The sequence below is a fragment of the Balaenoptera acutorostrata genome, chromosome 5, assembly GCF_949987535.1.
Source record: "Balaenoptera acutorostrata chromosome 5, mBalAcu1.1, whole genome shotgun sequence".
In the NCBI taxonomy this organism is placed as follows: Eukaryota; Metazoa; Chordata; class Mammalia; order Artiodactyla; family Balaenopteridae; genus Balaenoptera; species Balaenoptera acutorostrata.
This window is the reverse complement of record NC_080068.1, coordinates 91,530,074-91,547,322: the sequence shown is the minus strand read 5'-3', so window position 1 is coordinate 91,547,322 and position 17,249 is coordinate 91,530,074. Positions and strand designations below refer to the sequence as shown.

Here is a 17,249-nt window from a genome sequence, read left to right as displayed (position 1 = left end):
GTGCACTTAAGACTTCTGCTCTGTTCTAAGGCCTCAGCCTCTATGCTTCAATATAGCTATCAAGTCACCCCCTGACTTTCTCTTTGCAGGCTAAGGAATAACACTGCTTTAGCCTTTTGCTATAACTCTAATCCTTTAATCCAGTCATGAAAATAAGAATTGTTCTTAAAAAAAAAAAAGAATTGTTCTATGTGCCCAGAGCCTAAAAGAAATTGTTTGACTTAAATGTAAACAGAAATGGTGGGGGAAAAAAAAGAAGTAGAATGTACATCCCCTACTCTGCTGTCATCACCCGTCTTTGCTTTCCTTTCTCTAATAATTGGTTTCCAAGAAAATTTGGATTGTGTGGAGACTCTGAGTGAATGGAGCCTGTTTGGAGAGATGGTTTTTGGCTGAGCATAGTGAAATGACTAAAGGATGAAGGAATGAACCACCCCCCATCCCCCAGCCAAAGTGCCCAACAGTCCTGATACATTTTTTTTTATACATTTTTGTTTTTGGCCACACCATGCAGCATGCGGGGTCTTAGTTCCCCGACCAGGAATTGATCCTGTGCCCCCTGCACTGGATGTGTGGAGTCCTAACCACTGGACTGCCAGGGAATTCCCCTGATAAATTTTTTAAAATTATACATATGAAGCTGCTAATTTTATTTTATTTTTTTAAGCTGCTAATTTTTGTTTCTGTCCTTTACTTATTCTTAAGCATTTGAATTTATATATATATATATATATATATACATTATATATATTGATATATATATAAAATCTAGCTATGATGAGATATCCCGAGTTCCTAAAGAAGAGCTCATGCCCCATTTTTCTGACACTGTAAGACCCACTCTTAAACAGGGATGTAGAAGCAAATTAAAAATATATGACAAATGAGGAAAAAGACCCAATTCTCAGTTTCTGTAACTCTTGTAGAGAATCGTTACATAAGATTGAAAAGTTACCCCAATATCAATAGTTGCATACGTTTCAAATTTACATTATAAACATAAATATGAAGGCTGTCTGCTTTTATGTTCTATACTAGGCCAAACTTACCAACCCTTCTCAATAAGCAACATTAATACTTTTATTTTTCCGAATCCTTTGTAGAAGATAATTTTCAAAGAAAACAAATTATAAAGTGTCATGAAAGGAATAATTTACAGTGAGATCTGGAGAGAGAACAAGTTTCTCTTGCTTGGAAAAAAAAAAGGTTGTGGGGAAAACACGGAGAGTTTTTGTACATTTAAAAAAGAAAAAAAATAGTACAAAGATTAGCTACAGGGCAGATTAGCCACAGTCCATGCTTGAAAAAACTGAATCAGACAGGGTGGGAATAACTTCAGGGTTGAGGGCTAACGTATGAAGGTTCCTTAACCCTCATCCAGCAAATTTTGAATCAAAAGAAAAAATCACACTTACCTAATGGTCTGATTATGGTAGTCTTTCAAATCCTGTCCAGTGCTGGTGGTTACTACTATCTATGTTGGGAGAGATACACAAGGATCAGTTATGCCTCAAGACCCCACATCATAAATACAGTCCTGGATATCAGTTACTCGTAAAATAGGCTTCATAGTCTTTCACCTGATCAGTTTCTGCAAAAAATAAAAGGAGCAGTTTACTAGCCCCGTGTATATTTTGAGACTTAAGACACAATTTCTCCAAATGACTTTTTTTTTTTAATTTATTTATTTATTTATTTATTTTGGGCTGAATTGGGTCTTCATTGCTGAGTGGGCTTTCTCTAGTTGCGGCGAGCAGTGGTTTCTCTTGTTGTAGGGCACGGGCTCTAGGCGTGTGGGCTTCAGTAGTTGTGGCTCGTGGGCTCTAGAGTGCAGGCTCAGTAGTTGTGGCGCACGGGTTTAGTTGCTGTGCGGCACGTGGGATCTTCCTGGACCAGGGCTCGAACCCACGTCCCCAGCATTGGCAAGAGGATTCTTAACCACTGCATCACAAGGGAAGTCCTGACTTTTTTTTAAAGAAGTATTTTGGTCATTTTATTTTTATTTATTTATTGAAAAAGTTTTTTTTGGCCACACTGTGCGGCATGTGGAATCTTAGTTCCCGACCAGGGATCAAACCCATGCCCCCTGCAGTGGAAGCTCCGAATCTTAACCACTGGACCACCAGGAAAGTCCCTCCAAATGACTTAATGTGATAAAAATATCTATAATGCAGTTTTCCCCAGTGGGTTGTGGACACTTCCACACCACCAGCCAAAGGTTCATTTGGTGTATTCGTGCTTGAAAGCTTGTTGCATAAAAAGACAAGGAAATGTGTAAGATACAACAAGGAGTTCTTGGAATTTGACTGTGATTCCAGGAGAGCCTTAGGGGGAAAAACAAGACAGGGGATGAATGTTCTTCATGCACTGTGGCTTCCCAGCCTCTCTCCCTCAGCGCTGAGAATTGTCACTGTCATTTCAATGGTGACAATGTTTTCGTAGCGAATGTTGTTAGCTGTCATGTATTCTTCTCGTGTCTGGGACTACAACATAAGCCCCTGGGGTTAAGGGGCTTAATTTATTCCCCCCAGTGCTAGCGCAGAGCAAGTGTTCAGGAAACACATTCTGGCTTAATTAGATTGTCGAAGATATGGCTCCAACACCATGTCTATGAAAGAAAAGCTAACCCATAAAATCCAACCCAATTCAGCCATATAGAGCGTGTTGGTTCAGAGAAGAAAATGAGTCAGACCAGTTGTTTCTCTAAACCAACCATTTACTTTAAGCCAATGTGTCCATTTAGTCAAAGCAATGAATATAGTAGTCTCACCACAGAGCTGGATTTTGTGTAGAAAAACAATAAGTACTATTTTGGAACCTATGTGATCAGAGAGACCAGATGGGATGGAAAGACGAAAGGGCAAATGGCAAAAGTTTACTAAAAAAAGTCTACTTCTTTTTTCTTTCCACTGCATCTGGTCTTCCTAATTCTTCTCTCCTGTTTTACCCGATCATGTACTCTGCCATTAAATTCATCTCTTTAATTAAAGAACTACTTTGATTTACTCTTCTGCTCCAAAAGCTTCGATGACGCTGTGCTGCCTTGCAACTAGAAATTTAAATTCCATGATATTCAAGATTCTCCACATTCTAGCCCTAAAGACATTTTTTTCTTCTATTAGCGTTCTATAGGCAGCGAATTTCTACTCCAAACTGGATTATCTGCCAACCTCCAATGATGTGCTAAAGTACCCCCTCCTTGCTTCTCCATTTAAACTCTGCCCATCCGTAGGAACCTTCTTTATGAAACCTCCCCTGAGCACCCCAGGGTGAAGTGCTGTCTCTCTTCTGTGAATCAATACGAATCATTTGGCAATTAAGCTCGCCTTATGACACCCCTTCACCTGCTTAATGTGACTTCCATAAATAGTCTGTAAGCTCCTTGAGCAGAGTGCCTTGCATACAGCTGGTGCAAAATAATATCTGTGATTTGCTCTGATGATTTGATACCTAAGTGACACATGGTACTGAGCTGACCTTAAGAGAATGCAGCAACCAAGCTATGCCGCCATAATCCTCATGCAAATGAGAAGCTAAAACATGGACCACAGCAATGTCACCTAACAGCATTAAGGAAACAAACATACAAAAACTGCCAGCTAACATCTTACAGACTCTCCTCAGGAAAGCTACAAGGACTGACTTGATTTCTTTTCTCTTCAGAAAAAGGAAATGTGATAGACCTAACCGCCAAGGGAAGTCTGTGTATTATCTAATACACAAGACAAACAAAATGTCTTTTCCAGTTTTGTTATTGGAAAATTACAAATCAACAAGAAAAGCTGATGAGAAAATAACATAACCAGAAAAAAGTAGCATACTGACGTCGTATATATGAAGAAATGGAATTATCTTCAATTATAGCAAGAGGTTTGCCATAATCCATAAAATCTGTGTTATGAAAGCTTGAAACTATTATGTGCAGTGTTTTATAGTACAAAGTAGTTAAAGAACCTCCATCTCACCAGAATTATCACTTAGGTTTGTTGGTTGCTATTTGTCGGTTTAATACCAAGCATAAGCAATTGTTTTAACTGCCCAAAACAGTCATACCATTTCTTGGCTGAACTAACCAATACATTTCCTGTAAAAAAGTTGTAGATTTGATAACACTATATAAATATGGCCAAGGCTGTCTTAACATTTATCTCCCCAAAGCCTATCTCGCTAGGAGAAAAGGCTTCAATTGCTCAGATAATTGTGGTTATGTAGCTGGCTATATTATTTACTCATTCACAATATAGTCGAAAGAAGCACTTTAAAAGTTAATTAAATGGGATAGAATTCTTATGATTTAAATTTCCAACTATAAAAATTTGATTAAAAAAGTGTTATGGTTGTAAAAGTTTATCAGATACCACAAATTTGTTTTTGCAGATTTCCTAGCTCCCTGACTTTACAGCAATGCTTAAAGTTAAGTGACGATGTTGATATGAATCACGGTGCAGCGAGCTTTCAGTACCTGGCCGCCATTAAAAGACATATCCAGGCGAAACCACTCCTTCAAGGGTATGGTGAATTTCGTTTTTACAGCAAGGTCTTCTCCTTTGACAAGATGCATTTGAATATGCAAGTGGCCTAAAAGGAAAATGAAAGCTTGTGAAAATGACAGAAAATACTTAGGAGTGAATGAAGGGGCTCTATCTTTTCGACGACTGTCCTAAAAAGCTATAAGACTAGATCACATTCCTTCTTCCTTTAAATAAAAGCAAAGCAAAGCAAAACAAACAAAACACATATGTGCATTCATCTGTATATGTTTGTTTTAAGCTTCCAGAAAAAAAGTTTAACTTGAATCCCATATTTGGAAACCATCATTCTCATTGAATTGCCACGTTGACAACATTCCTTATTCTAGACAGACGTATCTGCCAGTAGACAGAGCATAAGAAAACTACACTATCGTTCTAAAGGTTCTGTTTCATACTTACCCTCTTCAGTAAGAAATACAGAAGGCGTGCCGTACATCTCATTAGAATCAACAAAATACAGAATCCCACAGAGATTGGCCTTGCAATAATGGAGTAAATAAAGCCACAGTGAAACAGTAAACCTGTAAGAGTGAGGAGAAAAAAAATTCTGCAGATTGATATCATCCAAGAGCAGGTAATTACAGTTAACAATGACGGAGTAAATTGCTTTCTTTCCAATGAAGGGATGAATTTGCCTTCGTGTTCATCATGGGAGATCAGCTTGCAAAGCTTGATTTTTGAGACAAAGGAGGTAGTTATAGTAACTGCAAAAGACAGGAGTTAAGCGTCGCTGTACAAAACTAGCAGACATGGTACCTTGCACCAAAAACTCTTCCTGTGCGCCTTTCTGAGCTTCGCACAGGCCCACCATTTGAATCCTTGATTAAGGCTTATAAAGCCAGACACAGAATAAAAATCTGGATTTTAATAAGAGGTGACTTGATAAGAAGCTGTTCTAATTTCAATGATTTAAAAAAAAACATAATTAGGGCTTTTTGAGCAATTTTGTTTCTTTCAAAGATAAAAGCCCTAAGGCAGAAAAATGCCATAATTTGCAAATGGCACCACTATATGCTAATCAGGACACACAGATACAATTTTAATGCCCATATTAGGTTATTCAGTATCACAGCTCTGGCTGACCAATGTGGAACAACTACTCTAATTGTTCCATTTCTGGACTAGGGCTATTTTAGTTGAAAAAATATTGTCCATCTGTGATTTGTGGAGTGAGGATAAAATAACAGTGGTCAACTTAACTAGGACACATTTAGCCAAGCTATGTGATCCACCAATCATTCAGCAAATATTTGCTGTTAGAACACTTGCTTGATGCCACACATTGCGCTAGTGACCAGCAGTTTAAAGATAAGCTGGGAGTAATGCATTCTGCACGTGAAACATGAATCAAGGTCAAAACCCGTACAGGGAATGCTCTCCATTACCCCAGTAACCAATTCACAGTTTGGGTTAAAGGGGCAGCAGCCCCAGGTTCTTTGGGGACTCATCCCAACAAGACCTTTAGAATATTCTGGGCTTTATCATCTGGCCTTCGAATCGGTGGTAAGATATGCAAACAGATGGTACCGCACAGCTCCCTCCTGACCCACCCAGCTGAGCAAGCTCGTGAAGATAAGTTATTACAAAGGAAGCTTAGCAAGAACATACGCTTAGTAAAGTGACTCAAGATCTTTCTACAGCCAGCAGCATGGGAAGAATTAAATCACCCTGCTAAATCCATCCAGTCTGAGGTGAACCACGAACAATTTTCAGCATCTTCAATTCAGCAGAAGGAAAAAAATATATCTGGGTTTTGCTGAAATCAGTGGAGGAGATCAGAAGTTGTGAGATTTCAAGCAGTTCATCCAATCTTCCAAGACAGAAAAGGCAAAGTGAAGGTTGCAATCTGGCAGGGCTGTGGCTGGCTGCACCTGACACCTTGCAAAGCCTCAGGATCCAACACCTGACTCACCTACTTGGGTCATTCCCAGGACCAACATACAAGGTCAAGCGAGGATTGATTGCTAAGTGCAAGAATAATTTCAGAATGCTTTGAGGTTCCCAGGTCCACAAATTCTGCCTAAGCTATGTAGATCTCATCATTTTTCCAAAGCATATTACAAAGGTAGGTCTTCCTAACTGGCTCCACCAGTCTGCTCTGGTCCTCAGATAAAAAGAGCACTACCGCCCCACCGGCCCCCATCACCGGCCTCTTCTTACACTGGGTAATCTATCCGCTGGCGTCGGGTGGCCTCTAGCTCTCGATTCCGAAATCTCGGGAACTTCTTCACAATGCCTGTGTTTTCTCCACTGGAGGCAAAGAGAAAGCCCAGGAGGGTGACCACATCTGTAAACAGCAAGACGGCTGCCTTTAAATTATTTCCAGAAAAACACTGCTTCCAACATCACATTCTTCCTGGAACCCACTGCCTAGCTCCCATCAAACATTTAAATGAAGAGTCTGAAAATATTAGCAAACTTTTATTGCACACCGAATATATGCCAGGCACCTGAGAAGCACTTTACAGAGCTATCTCAATTTGTGTTCATAGCAACCCTATAAAGGAGATTCTTTTTTAGTCCCATTCTACAAAGGAAAAGCCCAAGGTATAGAGAGGTAAAATAACTTGCCTAAGGTAACAGAGCTAATAAGTAGTAGAGCGAAATTTCAAGTTTCCAGCTCAGGGTCTATGTGCTTAACCATTTTACATCCTGCCCTTCTAATGCTAAGAATAGCATTTTGAATTTATGTAATAATAATAATAGTTAACATTTCAGTAGCACTCACTATGGTCCACACTACTGTATAAAAATATATGTATATATATTTATATATAAATTCATTTAATCCTCATTATTATCCCCAGTCTATAGATGAGGAAATAGATGCACAGCTGCCAAAATGCTAACATTTATTTAACACTTAGAATATGCCAGGCAACATGCTAAGCACATTTCAGGAATAATCTTGCTTAATTTCACAATTTATGAGATAGATTCTATTACTGTCCCCCTTTAAACTGAGCCTTAGAGAAGGCTGAATAATAAGAGGTGGAGCTGGGATTCAAACTCAAGCAGTCTGGTTTCAGAATCTATGCACTTAAAATTGCACAGTTTTTTTTTTTTTCATCTGTGCAGACTTTCCACATAACCTCAACATGTTACCCTATGCAAATATTACTAACCATACTCCTTAAAACTAGGGAGGCTTCCACTTTATTTTGCAAATGTGTGAGAATTCTGTGGTTCTAGAAAAGAGGAGCATCCATAACAAATCTGAAAGGGAAAACTGAGTTATTTCATCTATATTTAATACCTACAAGGCTGATATGGATTTTTTTATTTCCAATACCCCACCCCCTTCAAAGAAAAAAAATTCACCGAATATAACCTAGAAATAAAGATCACTTTTCTCTTTCTTAAAATGTTCCTTGGTTTAAATATCCATAATTAAATGGTGGAAATAATCTATTTTCCTGGGCTTCTTAGAGTTGACTTCTGCGCAAGTTACCGAATGCCACTATTGGAAGAAATTACAGGAGCCTCAGCCCGGGATATTGGACACCCCAGCTCTCATTCCTCAAGGGGGAAAAATGTTTTATTATATAAAGAGGTACCTCTGGTTCGTTACAACTTGGAAATCATAAGAGCAATGTTTTCATAGTCTCAGAAATGCATTTGGAAATCCAAAAGCGTGGAGTTATCAATTCCAACAAAAATACTTCAAACCTTATTTCTTTGCAATTTGAGCTCAATTTGCATACACCGGACTTGCTGGTTAGTTACGGGAGTGGAGGGAGGGGATTAGAAGTGGAAATACTGCAAGGGTGTTTTCAGAATCCAAGGAAAAAATTCACCAAGAGGTTGATATCAGCCAACCTTGGTTGGCTTCCACCATGTTGAGTGGAACATAAGAGACCAGACGGTCATGTTTGCCCCCTGGGAAGCCTTCTGCTAGTGATTGATGTTGAGTTATCCAGTGTAGAGTAGAAACATTTATCAAAATGAACAGGATTTGATTCTGCCCAACCTGACTCCAGTAAAAGGAGGCTTCATAAAGGAGGTTTCCAAAGTGAAGTGAGTTAAAAGTGAATGTTGATGAGCCATTCCTTTATCCAGTGATCAAAGAAAAGCTGGCTGAATAGGAGAACTTGCAGCAAAAGACTGTGGAGGGAAAATCTAAGATGCAAAGATCTAAAATAATTTTTATAAACACATATCTTTTGTATCCAACCAAACCAAAGTGATGGTGGTTCTCTTGTAAAATCAGTAGCTTTAATGGTTCTTTGACTTGGAGTTCTATTACAATTTTCCCTCAGTATAATATTGTCTTTCCATTTCATTAGAAATAACTAATATGAATGAAATTTTGGGGCAGGGAAGGACTTTAGAATTCATCTAGCCCAGGATAACATTTTCTAGTAACTGATTGGCTGCTTGGAGTGCTACAAATGATGAGTGATGGCTGTCATAGGCACTAGAATGGGGAGTAACAGTACCAGTGCCATGCATTAAGAATTTAAAGAATTTACAGGTAGGAACGCTTAAGTCCAGAACTTGGGCCCAAACAGGTTAAATGGCTCGCTTACAAAGAATGTAAGCTCCAAGAGAGCATGCACTTTACTTCATTCATTATTCCATCCTCAGAGCCAGAAGAGTGGCCAACACTTGATAGAGCCTCCATAAATATTTAGGGAGTGAATGGATGAATGGATGAATGATCAAATGAACATAGTTGTGGCCAAGTCAGAATTTGAACCTGTCTTTCACCCAACACGTTCCATAATTTTATAACGTGCCCCATGCTGCCCAAGCCAAAAATTAAGTCTCTCTTTTTTCAGGTCCTTCCCCCAGATCCATTTCTTTGGCTAATCTTGAACGAGGAAGTTAGGTAGGGAAAAGGCATCATTATGACGTAAACACAAAATGCCAGGAAAACAGTTCAGGTTTGGAACCTACCCCCTTGGTCATTTTGCTTGTTTTATTTCCTCAGATTCTAGAGCAAAAAGAGGCATTAGATATAACATGGTGCAAACTCCTTCATTTGGCAACAAGAAAAGGGTTAGTGTCTCGTTGAAGGCTGTATAACTAATAAGAGACCCAGGTATGACTCAAACCTGGTCTGCCACTGCAAAACAATGAGCTTTTTATTAAACCACATCACATCTCACAAGCTCTCACAGACAGAGCTAGGACTGGTGTTCAGCTGGCATGCCCCTGAGCGGCTGTACTGGTTGTTAAAGTACTGAAACACGTCAGTGTATTGGTTAGATGATTGGTGTTGCCTTGAACCTCCAAAGCCCCCATCCACTACCCACTCACCCTGGCTTCTCCTTCAGAGTAGAACCCGGCTCAGCAAGGATCTCCAGCACCATCCTGTTTCAGCACCAGGGCCAGCGCCCGGGGGAGCCTGACTGGGGCCCCCAGCTCATACTATTTGTTAAGTATTTTGAGTATCATCCTGAGTGGAGTGGCTGGGGGGGTTACATAGCCCATTCTCCAGTTCAGCCTAGTGATCAGAGCCCTGACAGGACACCTGCTCTGGGGAAGGGCCCGTTTCTACATAACAAAGCCCTATTCAGGACGAGCTTCAAATACATCACAATGATGCAGCTGAGACCCTCAGTCCCTTTGTGGGGAAGTTAGAGATAGTCTTGAGGCAAGGAATTAACTGTGGCCAAAAGTTTGTAAGGGGAACCTGGAGGAAAAGAAGCTAAGAGTTTCCCACCCAGAGAAGTAAAATTAGAATGTCAATAACTCAATCTGCTTTCCAAATGCAGGACACTAAACAGGCAGCGGCGATCTGGAGTTTTATTTTCCTTAAAGCCAAAGCCTGAGAACAAAAACTCTACCTTCTAGCAAGTATGATTTAGGTCAGAACTTCCACCCCAAAGGATACTAGGCAGTGAAGTGAGTGACTAAGGAAGTCTGTAACATACTCAATACTAGGAGTCTTAAGAATAAATAAATTCCACTCCCAGTAATTTATCCCCCCAAAATATTTATTTGTGTGTACAAAGATACATGTACAAGGATGCTTGGAGAAACCTTGTTGTTGATGGTAAAAGACTAGAAATGACCTGCATGACCATCAGCAGGGGACAAGGTAAATAAATCATGGAGTGTCAGGCAACACAATGCTAAGGAGCTATTGAAAAGAATAGGGTTGTGTAGCAAGTACTAACATAGAAAAATCTCTGCCATATTGTTAATGAGCGCAGGGCCGAGTCTATAGTATCCTCCAACGTGTGTATGAAGAGAAGGGGCTATCAACCTAATGCTTATATGGGCAGAGAACATTTCTGGAAGGAGACACAGAAACTAGTGTTATTAAGTTTGCTTCTAGAAATAGGACCAAAAGAGTAGGGTGGGTGGGAATTTACTCTTCCCCCAAACCCTTTTATGCTCTCTGAACTTTCCACCATGTACATGTATTACTTTTTTGGCTACAAGGGAAGAGAACAACATCTCTGAGCATTTCCGTGCAGGCGGGGAGGAGCCAGCCACATGCAGAGGTCTCCCCGCGCTGGGCGCTGTGGTGGTTCAATCCGCTTCAAAGAGGCAAAGTCCAGTGGGTGAGGAAAACAGGGTGATCCAGGTCAGTGAAAATTCAACTTATAAAAAAGTGTATTCCTTCTAACTTAGAACCTGGGTTAGGACTGAATTAGCATATTTCAGAGAGGTGGCTTAGCAAAGTTGAAAGAATCAAGAACTGGGACTCCATTAACGAGTTCCCTGGGCCTCAGTGTTCCCCTCTGTAAGGAGAGAATGAGAATACTGTCCTTCCCTGGGGCTACTACGGATTAAATGAGACATTCTGCATAGGAAAAGTGGTTCAAAAATCATAAAGGGCAATGCAGATGCTAGGTACTCATTAGCAGTATTACTGAAAAATCCAGTCTACAGTGATTAACTGGGGGAAAGAAAGAACTGTGTCTTTTTTTTCCAGAAGTATCAAATGTGTAGTTCTTATAGTTACAAAAAGTATTATCATGTCATTAACCTGAATTGCCTCACTGAATAAACTGATATTTTCACAGAGACACGTAAAGTCTGTCTCCAAAATTTGACTTAGTCTTCTATGATTTTGTTGTAAAGGAATTTTGTTATAAGAAATTCCACTTCCAATCTATTGGACCTGAAAATGAGAATGAATTGTTAGTGCAAAGAGAGTGGAGAAGAAGGAAACTTCCAGGTTCCCCAGTTTCTGACTTAAGAGGGAAGGTCAGAAGAATGTTCATATAGGTAGAAGTAGGACAGAATGCTTACTGCACCTGACCCTGGCATTTAAGAACCTCCAAAGTGCGGCCCCAACCTGCCTTCCCAGTCTTATTTCCTGAATTGCCTATCTCACACTTGAGACTCTACCTGAACAAATAATAGTTCAAGTGCTGCTACTCCACACTTCACCTGTGGCAGACATCGGTAAGCAATCCACATGGCACTCTTTCTCACTAAGCACAGACTCGGCCTCAGAATCCCTCTCAGCACTGTGCTCTAGGTAGCCACCCCCATCGCTCTGGGCTGGCGTGCAAGACGAAACTCATTTGCCATCCCTCACACCAAGGGATGCAGGCTCGTCCCCACTCCCCCATCAGTCTGCATTGCCTCCTCTTTTTTTCCCCTTCTGCCTGGATGCCTTTCCTTTATTCCTTTTCTGACAGTGAAAACTCTACTCATCCTTCAAGTTTCTGTTCAAACGGCACTTCCTCTGTGAAGAACCCTAGCAAAGTGCCTAACACGTCGACTGCTCAGTAACTTTTTTCAATGAATAAGTGACTTAAATAAGCAAATAGCTTCATGATGTCATCTGGCAGTATAGCTTAATGGTTAGGCATGGTGTTTGGGAACCAAACGACCTGGGTTCAAGTCCTAGCTCCATTATTAGCTGTGTGACCTTAGACAAATTACCCTACCTCTCTGAGTCAGTTTCCTCCTCTGTAAATAACGACAGTAGAGCACGGGGTGGATTAAATTAGATACTCGCACAAAGCAATTAGCCCAGTTCCCGGCACATAGCGAGTGCTCAGTAAGGGAAAGTAGCTGTTACGATTGGTAGCTGTGTTTACTTCCTGTAAAACCACCTTAAAGAGAGGGACCATGTCTGCATCTTTGAGCCTCCAGACTTAGTGAAGAAATTGGTACGTGATAGGTGTTCAATCAATCTTTATTGAATTGAACATGATACACATCATAAGGGGGTGGTGGGTACCAACAGAGAACTAGGGGAGGCTGGAGGGTAGAAAGTTAATTTCTTTTTTTTCTTTTTTCTTTTTTTTTTAAGAAGGAATCCTTTTTTTTTTTTATCACATTTATTTTAAATTTATTTATTTATTTATTTATGGCTGTGTTGGGTCTTCGTTTCTGTGCGAGGGCTTTCTCCAGTTGCGGCAAGCGGGGGCCACTCTTCATCGCGATGCGCGGGCCTCTCACTATCGCGGCCTCTCTCGTTGCGGAGCACAGGCTCCAGACGCGCAGGCTCAGTAATTGTGGCTCACGGGCCTAGTTGCTCCGCGGCATGTGGGATCTTCCCAGACCAGGGCTCGAACCCGTGTCCCCTGCATTGGCAGGCAGATTCTCAACCACTGCGCCACCAGGGAAGCCCAAGAAAGTTAATTTCTGATGTGAGAATCAAAAGAAAAGAAAAGTGCTTTGGGGGAAGGAGGGGAAATTTGAGCTGGCTACTGAAATATGAGTATGATTTTGCCAGGAAGACATGAAAGATGGCACTGGGGGTGGGGGAGTGTTGGGGGGCAGCCAGGGACAGCAGCTGCCTGTAAAAGAAGCTTCTTTAGCCGAGGCATAGGGGTGGGAGATCACAGACTGAAACTAGAGGGCATGTGCAGGGTGCAGGTGAGCTAATGTGTGGTTGCAAAGGAGAATCACTGCAGCTTTATCCAGCTCAGCCCAAACGGGCTCCACCCGGGAAGCCTCAGAGTGTGCTGGCCCTAGGGAAGGCTCGTGGGTGCTGCCCATCCCCACATGCTCCCTACGATAGCCGTGTGAGGGTGCTGTCACAGTGTGATGGTCACACATCAGCTAAGAGAGAAAGGGTCCTTGCCCCTTGGCCCACAGCATTCATCACTCAATCAACAGTCACCGCGAGCCTGCTGCGTGCAGGGCGTCGCGCTGGGCGCTGGCAACAGACAAAGCGGGACTTACGGAGCCTGTGTTCTAGTCCATATGGAGACACTCAACAGGCAAATAAGCCATTACATATATTTAATTACAAGGTCCAGCCGTGCCAAGGCTGTGAAGGAAATAAAAGGTGGATATCGATGGGACGGGAGTAGCAGGGGTGGGGCTGCCGCCTTAGATAAGGTGGTCAAGGAAGCTGTCCCGGATGAGATGCCATTTGTGCAGAGGCAGGAATGAGATAAGAGAGCAAGCCACGTAGTGATCTGGGGGAGGAGCATCTTAGGCGGAGGGGACAGTAATGCAGATGTCCGAAAATGGGAGCGAACTTGGTACATCAAGGGAGAAGCAAGCAGGTCTGCGTGGCTGGGACAGGTGGGCAAGGGTGAGCGTGGCAGAGCGTGGCAGGAGATGAGGCCAGCAAGGGGACAGGGACAGATTCCACAGGCCGTGCTAAGGGACATGGCTGACCCTTCCTGATGTGATGGGAGGAGCCGCCTGCAGGGGGTGCGGTGAGCTGCTTGCACCGGCTGCCGTGTGAGGAACGAGGGCAAGTGGGGAGGCCATTTGCAGCTTATGGCCGGAGTCCAGACAGGACTTAGACTAGGATGACAGCAAACACTGGTGAGAAGCAACTGAATATGCAGTGACGGGCCGAAGATAGAGGCAGCAGGGCTAGCTGACCTGTCAAAATAGGACGTCAAGTCCAGGTGCGCCCCTAGAGCTACCGGCCTGTGTGGTTGATTTCTTCCTCTGGGTGAGTCAGGCACACGTGTGGCTGGTGAGGGGCAGCAGCTAATGGCCGGTGCCCTCCCCCAAGGGAAAGGACAATAAGTGGCCTCAGGCAGGGGGGACCCAGCCGCCGATGGCCCACACGCCCAGGATGCAGGAGGAACAGGTGCATCCGAAGGGCACGTGGCCGAGCCTTGGCACACACGTGTCCTGAAAGGCTGCCGGCTTCTGATCTGGGGTCGGTTTACTCAGCGGGGCGGGACCGAAGCCGGCTGCACCATCACCAACAATCAGCCCACCGGCCCGGCCTGGCAGAGTCCCAGCCCAGGAGGGTAAGCTGCAGAGCATCTGGGCGCACACAGCTCGGGGCCTGGGAGCCGAAGCTAAGGCTCTGATGGAGGGGGACTGCAGCCACACTCACAGAACATTGGTGCGTGGGGGCTGGGCTCTCTCTTTGCAAAGAAAAAAAGAAAAGGCAAGCGAGTCAGGGGGTGCTTAGTTCAGACGCAGACCTCTTGTATGACATCAGGCACTTGACACAGAAAACGTCTTCCCCCAACCCCACACCAGGGCTGGCTGCAGACTGTGACGAGGCCAGGCCTGAGAGCTCCCCCGTGGCGCCCTGATGCCACCTTGTTGTTCCCACTTGACTCTTGTTCTTCAAGAGCCGAATAAAGAAGCCCCTGCTGGGAACAAGCCAGAGGCCTGGCCCCCTTCCATCGCGCAGACAATATCAAGAACAGAGGTCGTGGACACTCTGACAGGACTGCTGCAGGCACTCTTTTGATTTGTCTTTTTAAGGGAGGGAGAGGAAGTGCTCCCCTTTTCTTAGCCATACAAACAGTTGGTTTTGAGGGTGGATGAAGCTCCCCACACCTATTTCCAGTGACTCTGACTCTTAGAAAAGGTTTTCCTCTGCGTTATTAGACTGGTTCTCACCCCCAAAAGTAATGGTCTGAAGGAGGCAGGGAGAAAAAAAATCCCTCTGTGCTGTTCCTGAGCCCTGTGAATAGGGGAAGGAACAACAAAAGAAAAGAAAAGACGTTTCACAGTTTAAGGGTATGTTCAGGAGCCCTAAGTACTCAACCGGTTCGTAAATGACTTCATTTGAAAACTTCCAGCTTGCAATTCAGTCATTCTTCAATGAGAAATATGTGATTTGCCAAACATGAAATGGAATCATTAAGCCCTGACAAAATCAATCGGAGGCAAAGCAAAACTGTGGCTGCGTGTGCCCCATGCTTCCTTCTCCTTAACAAATTAGATATCCCTGCGGAAGGCATTCCAGATGGATACTAGCATGGGGTTCTGCCTGGAAGAGGGACGCACACTGATCATCAAAACGCATGCAGCTCGACGATTTCAGAGGCTTAATTGCCCACCCCACCCTACCCCCAATGTGCGCACACACACAGGAAGGGAATTTGTCTTCTTCTTCTAGTTATTTCTGTATTTAAAGCACTGCACAAACATAAGCCAGACACAGAAGAGGGTTATTAAAATAAAATGTAGGATGAAATTGTCTAGAACTACGCACACTCAAAAGTGCATGTAAAAACCAGTGTATGCTGAATAAGGTCTGCAGTCTAGTTAAGAGTATTATATCAACGTCAGTTTCCTGGTTTTGACATTGTACTATAGTTATGGAAGATGTCACAGTTAGGGGAAGCTGGGGGAAGGATACAGGGGACTCTCTCTCATTTTTACAACTTCTTACAAATCTCTAATTATTTCAAAGTAAAGAGGTTTTTTTTTTTTTTTTTTTTTTTTTACTGCCAAATGTGTTGGTTCTACAGCAAGTGGGCTCTGGCCCTTTAAGTTTTCATTATATGCAGGGGTGTTTGGGGGTAGCCCCAGGAAATACTCACTGCCAGTGTTCTCACTGTGTCCTGAAGTCACCTTGCTCCAAACCAGTCCTCTTGGAGACTAAGAGGTGTCAGGAACGTCCCTGGGTCTCCTGTCACAGGCCTGTGGACTTCCTCCACCCACCAAGCCTGCCTGGGGGTCCAGCCACTGCAACTCAAAGTCCCACCAGCTCTATCCCTGCTCTAGAGGTTCTCAAGCTTTAAGGTGCATCAGAGTCATGGGAATGTATTTAAAATGTGGATTCCAGGGCCCTGCGCCCCACAGATCCTGGCTGAGCAGGAAATAGATGAGGACTGGAAATCTGCATTTGCAACAAGAGCCCTGGTGATTCTGTTGCAGGTGGTCTTAGGCTCCCACTTTAGGAAACACTGCCCGACTCCGGGCGGGTGCCTGGGAGCGTGCCTGGATAGGCTTTCCGTTGCGGGATATGGAGAGGAGCTGGCAGGCGCTCAGCATCCATACAGCAAGGTGCCCGCGCGACAATGGAGAGAACTTCAGCCCCCCTTCTTCTAAATGCACGCAGCCAGAGAGCTCCAAACCCAGTGCTTCAAAGAGGCTGAGAAAGGGCACGGGAGCCTCCTCTATTGATCCTTCAGTGGCTGTGACCCTGTGACATTTAGGATACAATACAGAGTTTGCATTCTATCATCACTATGGCTACTACTTTTTACTGAGTGATGATTATTGTGCTGAGCACATTTCATTTAATTCTCACAATACTGCCCTGAGGGAATTGTTATTTATTACCCCCATTTTACAGATGAGAAAACTGAGACTCTGCAAGTTACACTGGCAGAAAGTGGCAGAGCCAGGAGTTGAACCCAGGTAGGCTTGGCTGAAAAGCCAATGCTGCACGAAAACTGACACATGTGGGATTTTTGAGGGAGACGGGGAGGAAGATTCTCCTGATCCTCATTTCAGTGGCACTAAAGCTCCTTTCCAATGCAAAGCAGATCCAAGCCTCTCAAGGTACCCCTTCCATGGCTCTTTGTCCCTCTCTCACCTCCCTGTTCAATCCTATTCTCTGCTACTCTGTCTCTTCTC

The 17,249-nt window shown here is 43.3% G+C and overlaps 1 protein-coding gene across 2 annotated transcripts in view; it reads right to left on the bottom strand.

Moving 5' to 3' along the window:
* The window catches only part of SEL1L3 (SEL1L family member 3), a 100,946-nt gene that overhangs the window by 70,510 nt on the left and 13,187 nt on the right, over window positions 1–17,249 (bottom strand). Inside the window, exons 3-6 of one of the 2 annotated variants that reach the window (XM_057546835.1) lie at window positions 6,693–6,819; window positions 4,932–5,053; window positions 4,463–4,578; window positions 1,416–1,474 (exon numbers count right to left, since the gene is read on the bottom strand). In XM_057546835.1, the coding sequence (XP_057402818.1) occupies window positions 1,416–1,474; window positions 4,463–4,578; window positions 4,932–5,053; window positions 6,693–6,819 (424 nt within the window). The remainder of the gene's footprint in view (window positions 1–1,415; window positions 1,475–4,462; window positions 4,579–4,931; window positions 5,054–6,692; window positions 6,820–17,249) is intronic. The other variant, XM_007168456.2, reaches the window with a different exon arrangement.